Source organism: Terrapene carolina, unplaced genomic scaffold, assembly GCF_002925995.2.
Source record: "Terrapene carolina triunguis isolate 2854851 unplaced genomic scaffold, T_m_triunguis-2.0 Scaffold232, whole genome shotgun sequence".
Classification (NCBI taxonomy): Eukaryota; Metazoa; Chordata; order Testudines; family Emydidae; genus Terrapene; species Terrapene triunguis.
The window spans coordinates 10258634-10268353 of NW_020664583.1; the positions used below are offsets into that span (position 1 = coordinate 10258634).

The 9720-nt window shown below is 42.7% G+C and overlaps 1 protein-coding gene across 1 annotated transcript in view; it reads left to right on the top strand.

Moving 5' to 3' along the window:
* Nucleotides 1–9720, top strand: part of DOCK3 (dedicator of cytokinesis 3) — a 357395-nt gene that overhangs the window by 323005 nt on the left and 24670 nt on the right. The window contains exons 40-45 of the mRNA XM_029912574.1: nucleotides 1219–1385; nucleotides 1949–2035; nucleotides 2541–2720; nucleotides 4006–4089; nucleotides 6778–6894; nucleotides 9368–9489. Coding sequence (XP_029768434.1) covers nucleotides 1219–1385; nucleotides 1949–2035; nucleotides 2541–2720; nucleotides 4006–4089; nucleotides 6778–6894; nucleotides 9368–9489 — 757 coding nt within the window. The remainder of the gene's footprint in view (nucleotides 1–1218; nucleotides 1386–1948; nucleotides 2036–2540; nucleotides 2721–4005; nucleotides 4090–6777; nucleotides 6895–9367; nucleotides 9490–9720) is intronic.

Here is a 9720-nt window from a genome sequence, read left to right on the forward strand (position 1 = left end):
GTCACTTTTGCTTAGGGAATACTCCAGGTCATGGCTGATATACATTTTCAGGACTGTGTGGGAAGACGTGCACAGGGCCCAGTCTGGTCCGTGACACTCGCTCCCTTATTGAACATTACATTTCACCAAACATCCACCCAGCTACCTTCTGCAATTCCCCAAGAGAGAACTGTGCAATTAGATTCATACCTATTCTCGACATACTTTCCATTTTGTTTGTTTTTCACTTCACCTTCCTTTTACATTGCACATTCCTTTCCATCTAGACTATCTGCCTCTTTTATGCAGTACATCAGACTTTGAGTCCACTTCATCCCATTGATACTAATCTGCATTGTGAATTTAAATGCAGACAACAAAAGTAATATTGCTCTGCAGTATCTGAGGACTAGACCACACAGCATTTGTTTGAGAATGTGACATTTTAGGTGAGATGGGAGGGGAAGATTGCTCGCTGGCTCCTATTTCACTAGTTACGATAATGAACAGTACTTTGACTTTACTAACTAATAGCCTCAAGTTAAATTTACCAAGAGTAGAATGGTCAGTATTTCCCACTCCTACTGCTGCCTTCCGTCCCTGACAGAACCCACTTTTTCCTTGCTGTGTGATGCTGAAACACCAAATAACAAGGGTTTGTTTTGGGTTGTGATCATTTGGGTTTTCTTTGCTTTGCTTTCTAATGCCTTGTCTAGACACAAATTGCATGAGTTTAATTAAATCGGTTTCTAAACTGATTTTGTTAAATCAGTACAACCTGTGCATGTAGACAAAGCCTAAGTAAAGGCCAGATTTTCAAAGGTATTTAGGTGCTGAAAGATGCAGCCCAGATGCCTAGTAGGGTTTACAGAAGTGCCTAAGCAAGTTAGACGCCTATCTTCCTTTATCATCAATGGGAATCAACTGCTTAGGCACTTTAGCAAATCCCATTAGGTGCATATTCGGTTGCCTAAATGCCTTTGAAAACCTGGCCTGAAGTTCCTACAACACTGTAGAGTCCCCTGGCTCTGGAGATGCGAGCCCAATGAGTTGCTGCTACCTTTGAAGCAGAAGTGAAAAGGAGAGGTGTGTAATGGAAGGAAAAGGGAAGCATGGATTTCACACTTTCTCCATCGTTTTTCTTTTGGTAACATGTGACATCCCTAAGGGAGTCACGTTTTGTCTCATTGTTTTCTTATTTGATGCCTCCGTGTGTTTCTTTGACTCCTCATTTTGCAGATTTACAGATATATGCAGTGACTCCCATCCCAGACAATATTGATGTGCTACAAATGGAACGTGTGCCTGATCGTATAAAGAGCTTTTATCGCGTCAACAACATCAGGAAATTCCGCTATGATAGGCCTTTCCACAAAGGTCCAAAGGACAAAGAGAATGAATTTAAGGTAGGAGCACTCAGTAATAGTAACTAAATTTTAATCTTTCCAGGGCAGGTAGTGTCTTCCTCTTCTGCATTTGTACAGTGCATCACACAATGGGGCCCTAATCCTAATTTGGTGCTGCAAGATGTTGTTTTAATTCAAATAAAATGCAGGACTGTTGAGCCCAATGGTTGCACACCTGGTATAAGTAAAGCCTACTCTGTTTAAAAGGTACTTGTGGCAGTGCCATGGAGAGGGATTCTGAAGCAATGGGGCTTGCTCTGTTGATTGACATATTACTCAAAATGCTTTCTTAGTTCCCTGCTAATTGATATTAGAGCTAGGGTCTGAGGTCTAGAAACTAACTGAAAAGTGTGATGCATTGCTTTAAAGCACACTGAGTTTTTTTCTTTGTGTTTAAATGTAAAGCAAACTTCAGTTTCATGTTACATTCCATTGTGGAAAACATAATATCTGCTCAGAGTATTAATGCACTCTTCTATTCAGCAACTCCTGAACAACTGCAGTGAGAATAAGAGTGTACGATCCTGATTCACTGGATCCCCCACTTACTGTATTCTTTGCAGAGCTTGTGGATTGAACGTACCACTCTGACACTGACTCACAGTTTACCTGGGATCTCCCGGTGGTTTGAAGTGGAGAGAAGAGAACTGGTAACATTTGTTATACTTGTAACTGGGATTTGAATGGATAGTTTCTTCAGAATGAAGGATGGGCAATTTAAAGTCTCTTGGCTGGGTCTTGCAGTTGAAAAAAAATCATGCTTCACTGGTGGCTATTGCAGAATCCATTCCCAAAGCCAAAATAATTGCTAAACATAACAAGAGGAGCAGTGTGAAGGGAACAGAGCAGTCAGAGTAAGTGCCAGTGAGGTGCGATTCTGAATCTTGACAGCATCTTCAGTCAGTTATTCAGAGACATGTGACAGCTATTGTAACTGCTAAGATGAGTGCGCAGTGAGGTGAACTGAGATGTATTGCTGACACACAGTAAAACTGTTGTGAAAAGCCATCATAACAAAATGACTAGCTAGTCTGCACATCAGAAAAAAATCGGAAGGGTCATCAAGCAGTAGTAGGAATTGGTTTCATAGTAAGGAAGGGAACATGGTGGCAGTGAGGTGTCCGTGGCATTAAACTATTCTTTGTTGCCTTGTAGGTCGAGGTGAGCCCTTTGGAAAATGCCATTCAAGTTGTTGAGAACAAAAACCAGGAGCTGAGGACATTGATAAGCCAGTATCAGCACAAGCAAATGCATGGCAACATTAACCTGCTCAGCATGTGTCTGAATGGAGTGATTGATGCAGCTGTGAATGGTGGCATAGCACGGTACCAAGAGGTAAGCAAGGACTGTACCTCTGAGTTTAGTATCAACCTATTAGCAACTTTTTCCAAGTAGCATTTCTCCTGCTGTGTTGAAAAGAGCATGACATAATAAAAAGTCAAATATAAGAAATTACCCCTTTGTGCCCAGTTTTCATACTTGTGATCTAAACAGGATGCTGAAATCCCATGTTTAGTTGTTTATATATCAGCACTTGGACATGTAAATCCTGTTGTATGTAGCTAAGTGTTGATGTGAATGTCCAGATATGGGTTCTGGATGTCCTGTTTAGATGGCCACAGTTGAAAACTCAGCTTCTCAAGTGTGAATTCTGATTGACACGGCAAAGCTGATCTTGCATGTACAATAGTGAAACAGGCCGTTTATATGCTGCTACATTGTAAACACATTTTGCAAAGCAGGCAGTGGGACTCGCTGTCTGTGCTGATGGAGACTGAATGTGATGAGGTTCCTGCTGAGGGAAAGTTGCTGGCTGGCACTTCCAAAGAGTTGTCTTTGCCAGACCGTGTCCAGTATAGTCTTAGTCCTAAGGGGACCTAATGTGCTGTTTCCTTCACCAGGAGTCAGTTAAAGATGTATGTTGCAAACAGGGCCAACGAGAGGGGAGGGAAGCCGGTACAAATTACCGGGGCCCGGCAGTCCGGAAGGGGGCCTGGGACCCGGCTTCCCCCCCTCTCATCGGCCCTGTTTAGCCGGTCCGCCCTTGCTGGGGGGCCTGAAAAAAAATTTTCACCGGGGCTGAACCCGCTCTCGGCGGCCCTGGTTACAAAAGGGAGCTACAGAGACACATACTGAAAAATTATGATTCTGGTCCACATTTTTGGGTTGTGTGTGCCCTGCAGAGAAGCATAGAAAAAACTCTTCATCCCTTACATTATTTACTACTTTAGTCACTCATTTCCTACAGTTTCTTGAGATACTTAAATGAAAGAAGCTATATAAAATTCAAGTAATGGGCTTAATGATAGTGCTCTGCACTGTCATGTGGGGAGATTTGATTAGATTCATGATCCTTTGGGGCTGGGAGGGAATACCTTATGCTACTCAACAGTGATCCCTTTGACTAATTGAGGAGCAGAATTATCTAGGCAGCTAAAATTGTGGTACTGTAGCTTCACCTAGGTCCCAAAATACTAGAAGAGATCAGTTAAATGGACTTTTCTGTTTGCTAAGTGTACTTGGATCCCCTAGGATTTCTGTTCCTTCTTCTCTCCCTCTTTGACATATGGTCATAATGAAATGTTTCCTAATAAGGAGATGATTTGTCTTTCTCCCACAGGCCTTTTTTGATAAAGATTATATCACCAAGCACCCTGGAGATGCAGAAAAAATCACACAGCTCAAAGAGCTCATGCAGGAACAGGTACTGCAGTGCTTTTAAAGATGAAGGAAGAATGCTGTGATAGTGTGTGGATTTCTCAGCAATCACTTTGCAAACCCAGAGCGAAATAATTCATTCAGAAGCAAAGAAACACAAGAGCTTTGCAGTATATTTAAAACATAGGGAAGTGAGAAGGCCAATGAATTATTAATGCACTAGCCTTTCACCTCTATAGACCTGAGTTGAAGCCTGATTTAGATAACAAATTAAATGAGTGTGGCTTCTCCTTTTATTAAGCAATGTATGTCTTTCTACATTACAAAACTACCCAGCATTTTGGGACAATTAGCAACCTCTTCTCAGTGGAGTCTCAGGGTAGACATAGTAAGGGTGGCACATGGATGACCGAGATATGTTGGCAGAACCATGTGAGAAAGCATATACAGAGCCTATTTGCAGGGCTGGCTCCAGCTTTTTTGCCACCCCAAGCGGCAAAGCGGATAGATATATATAGATAGATAGATAGATATAGATATAGATATATATAAAGCCGATCGGTGGCACTTCGACGGCAGCTCAAAGAGGAAGAGAGGGACTGAGGGACCTGCCGCCGAAGACCCAGACGTGCTGTTCCTTTCCATTGGCCACCCCAAGCACCTGCTTCCTTTGGTGGTGCCTGGAGCCGGCCCTGCCTACTTGCACTATCCCTGACTCTATCCAGTGTTCTCAGTGTCTCACTTGCACAAACATATCAAATCTCACCAGATAGGTTGTAAATCAGTGATGTGATGAGAAAGAAAAGTCATATCACTGTTAAAAGAATGATTAGCAAAACATTTACCCCCTCCCATAACACAAGAGCCAGGGGTCACCGAATGACATTAATAGGTAGCAAATTAAAAACAAACAAAAGGAAGTACTTCACACAATGAACAGTTCACCTGTAGAACTCATTGCCAGGGGATGTTGTGAAGGCCAAAACTATAACAGGATTCAAAAAAGAATTAGATAAGCTCATGGAGGATAAGTCCATCAATGGCTGTTAGCCGAGATGGTCTGGGGTGCAACCCCATGACCTGGATGTCCTAAGCCTCTGACTGCCAGAAGCTGGGAGTGGACAACAAGGGATGGATCACTTGAGGATTACCCTATTCTGTTCATTCCCTCTGAAGCATCTGGCATTGGCCACTGTTGGAAGACAGGATACTGGGCTAGATGGACCATTGGTCTGACCGGGTATGGTCATTCTTAAGCTATATTCAAAAAGTCTGTCCAAGTTTGAATGGAGTTTGAGGATTATTCAGCAGAGGTAACAGACTTTGAGGGTCACTTAATCCCTGTGTATCTCAGATTTTCCATCTGCAAAATAAGGTTAATGGTTATTTTACCAATACTCAGAGGGAGTCGTGAGGATCAATTAGCTACTACTTGTACATGATGTAAAGTATATAAATGCTAAGTATTATTATTAAGTATTACTGTGCTCTCTTATCTGAGAGTGTATATAACCCTACTCACTATTATATTTATGACCTTTAAAAATGGGACCTTTATGAATAAATAAATGAGCAATAGAGAGCCAACGGTTAGTAGTGTACATGCAGCTTTGCCACTATTCAAATTAATTGTAGACAATTCCCCTACAAATCTCCATTAGCAACTTTGATCCCTTGTCTGACATTATGTGAAGATACGGAGAAAGGGAATTTCCTGTGTCACAAAGAGCTGTCGGAGTGAGGACTCAACACTGTTTGCACTGCAGAGTTGTGGCGGGGCAGGACTCACCGGTGCAGCGCCTCCTGCTGGTCGTCCTGGGAATTAGCTCTTCCAGCCCAGAGCGCCCTCTGCAGGCCAGTGTCTTGCCTGCCGCTGGCCCCCGTGTCCCTCCCGGACCCCGGTGCTCCTCTACATCAGGGTTCTGCCTCCAGCAGTAACCACCAATCTGGGCCTCCCAACCCTCTATTCCCACCTTGCCTCAGTGGCTAGTGCCAGTCACCATCTAGCCCCCGCTCCCTGGGGCAGACTGCAGTCTATAAACCAGTCATCATCAGCAAGGGGGGTTGGACCAGGTGCCTCTTCCTATCTCTGGGCTGCCCCTCTGCAGCCCCAGTACCTTTTGTAGGCCTTTAACAAGGCCTGCAGCCTTGGATTTTACTAGGCTGGAGCTCCCCAGCTCCCTCTGCCCTTCCCCAGCACTGCTCCGCCCTAGGTACCCTGCTCAGCTCCCAGGCAGCCAGGTCTTTCTCTCTCAGAAGCTAGAGAGAGAGTCTCCCTAGCTTCTGGCCCATAGCCCTCTTATAAGGGCCAGCTGGGCCCTGATTAAGCTGGCCACAGCTGTGGTGAGCTACCCAGTCAGCTTCCCCAGCTGTTCTTAATCCCTTTCCCTGCTGCAGCCCTCTCCTGCTTTTAATCACTTTTCTGCAGGAGTGGAGCAGCTGCCCCACTACAAGAGTGAATCAATTTTGTCATTTTTTTATTGTTCTCTCTTGCAACTGTAAATCCAACATGTCACAAATGTGGTTGTCTCATACTTAAAATGTATGTTAAACACATACTTGTCAGCTTTCTTATGTTTACTAATTTTCAGCAATCTTGCAAATGAACAATAGACTATTTTACAGATCTCTCTCACTCGCTGACCAAACTTGAGGATATAATTATGTAGTGTCTTCTAGGCTGAATGAAGATGTTCTTGATTCATGATGTTATAATTTCTTTTTTTTTTAATAGGTGCATGTTCTTGGAGTGGGTCTGGCAGTACATGAGAAATTTGTACATCCAGAGATGCGTCCTCTACATAAGAAACTGATTGATCAGTTCCAAATGATGCGATCTAGTCTGTATCATGTAAGCTAATCCCCACCACCACCACTTCCGGGTCATTGTCAGTAGTACAGAGCCATGATAAAATTCATTCAGTTGCAATGAGATGCACACAGGAACTGGACAAAAGTAGTGTATATTAAACCTATGGGATTGTCTAACTCTTACAAGAAACCTTGTTTCCAGTGCAAGAATTAAAGCCCAAAAAGATTTGCAAACTGAGCCTTTAATATAGTCCCTGGGATTTTTCAAGGTCCCTCTCCTCTAATTTATGTCACTGGTGATATGGCAGAAGGTCTGTGAAGCTGAATACTCACACTGTCTTATGTAACGTAGAGCAAAATTTTGCCCTTATCATAGGGTGCTGTGCCAGGGGTGGAGAGAAAGATGACTAGACAGTACTAGTTGCCCATCTCACAAAACAGCCATCCTGTTGCAACCTGTTGAATGCAGCATAGGTGCCACCCAGATGCGGGGCTGGACACATTCCCTGGTTGGCAGATCATACTCAACAATGAGCTGTGCAGACCAGGATGTTGATGGGATATGCCTTCTAGTCATCTTTTGTGGGAGAAGTTCTTTCCTGCTCCCTGCACTGGGGGATGGAAGTCCTCTCACCAGACAAGGACAGCAGTAGAAGGCAGAGGATCAGTTCCATAGTCAGAATGCCCTTGTCTCTCGTAGGCTTTTTAGACTGAAAAGTCCAACCATTAGTCCAGTGCCGCAATGATGGGAGAGCTAATGTACATAGGGCACCAACAGCTGCTGATGTTTTTACCTCCATACCATAGAAATCTGTTCAGGGTAGATAATTGGCAGTCACCGTTTCACATATATGAATCATATTTTATGTGTATTTTATTCTATAACAATAGAAAGAACAAATAGGGGCTTCCACTTTAAAATGTGCTTTAGGAAATTTCAAAGTGAATCTCCAGTGTTGAAATAGTGGGGCCTGTTTAGTGTGTTGTTTAACCAAGTGTACATGATTTGATTTCCATTTAGTTTTGTTGGGAGATTTAAAAAGAGCTTGCCTCTTGGAACTGCTACTGAAGTCATTACTTTGCTAGCACATTTGCCACTCAGCTGTCCTTAGTGAGGGGAGACAGTCCATTTTATGTAATTATCACTTCTTAAAATTCACTAGCACAGGACATCCATGGTTATTTAAGAAGATACAGACTATAAGTTAGCTTCAATAGCACATAATAAATAGGTACGTGATGCTAATGTGTTGTCACTCAGAAGAGTTGTGTGATCAGAAGTTTTTTCTTGCCAATTTGTTTGAAAGCTTAATAAGAAGTTAATTATACAAAAAGCAAACTGTGCTGCCTCTCAGTTACTAGTGTCTCAAGATTTGGCTGAAGCTGTAAAACCAAACAACTCAGAATTAGAAAAGTTAACGCTGTGTAAGATAAAGCTCATTTAGAAGACTGCTCCTGTTCTGTTTGAAGAAAACTGATCACATAGTAGTCTCATGGTCATCTCTTCCCTATGGCCAATTTATCCCCTATACATCCCACCCTAATCCTCAATATTCTGAGGCACATCACTGAAAAGGCAACACCTGTTGGCGATGGGGAGGAGAAATAGAACAGTCATAGAATAATCATTAGTGTCTCTGCAAGTGCTGACTGTCTGATTAATGTTTTTTTTTATCAGTGGTTCATGCAGAGTCAGTGATCCCAAGACAAGTCTAAATTTCTCTGCTTCTCAGATTGTTAATAATGTTGTCAGACATCATAGAGAAGCCATAGACTCCACTGTCGCTTGATGTCCACTTGTCCCTTTATGCTGTTTTATTCTTCAGTGCTCTGGGACAGCTCCTTGAGGTGTTTGGGTTAAATGCATCCTAAGAAATGGCAGACCACTTATCTATTCATAGTACAGTGTCGTTTTCACAGATCTCTTGACTCCCTCATAAACATTTTAAAAAACAAAGAAGGAGCAGCTTTCAAAGATTTAAGAAAACATTTTTAATTACATATGCTAGAATTTTACATTATACGCTGAAAGGCAAATCCACATTTTCTAAGTGTTAGCTATGTGAGGATGGCCACAAATGAGGCCTCCAGAATTCTACAATATGGCCACCTTTAATATGGAGATGTGGTCCCCATAGATTACAGCTCCCAACCTGCAGTTCCCTATCTTTGTACAAGTGGCTGGGCCACACTACATGTGGGTATTTGTGTTCTCTGCACACCTATCTTCATATTAAAAATGAAGGCAGTCGCAATCTGCTCCATTGTATGGCTAAGCTTCCAGCAAGTTGCTGAGAAGGTGCCTGGGAATTGTTGGTAACAAGCTAATTAAGTTAGGAGTGAAGAGGTCTGAAAGCTCTTGGGCTAATTGCAGAACCATAATAGCTTTGTGAAGAACATAGTCACAGATTTATCTCCAATCTTTTGACAAAAAGGGAAAGTTTATTCCCCTTTTCCCATGATCAAGCCCAAAATTTCTGAAGTAAATAAGTGATTTTGTATTTCCTATGTAGGAGTTGCCTGGTTTGGATAAATTGAGTCCAGCCTGTTCTGGTACCAGCACCCCACGCAGCAGTGTTCTTGTGTCACACGGCCCAATGAGTCCAGAGAGCATCAAGCTGGTGCATCGACACAGGTACCTGTTTTTCTGCTGTAATCTCTAGAATGTCTAACAGTTTAAGCAGAAAGTTCTAAATGTACCATTCTGTACTGGCATGGGTTCTCAAAACTCCATGGAAGGGCAGAGAGAGACTTTAATAAAGTTTATGGGCCCCAGTAAGCCTAGCCTCATAGGTGGCTAGAAATACTGTGGAGGCAGCAACATAAGCCTTTGTAGAAAGTGTTCCTTTTGTTAGTCTGCAAAGAC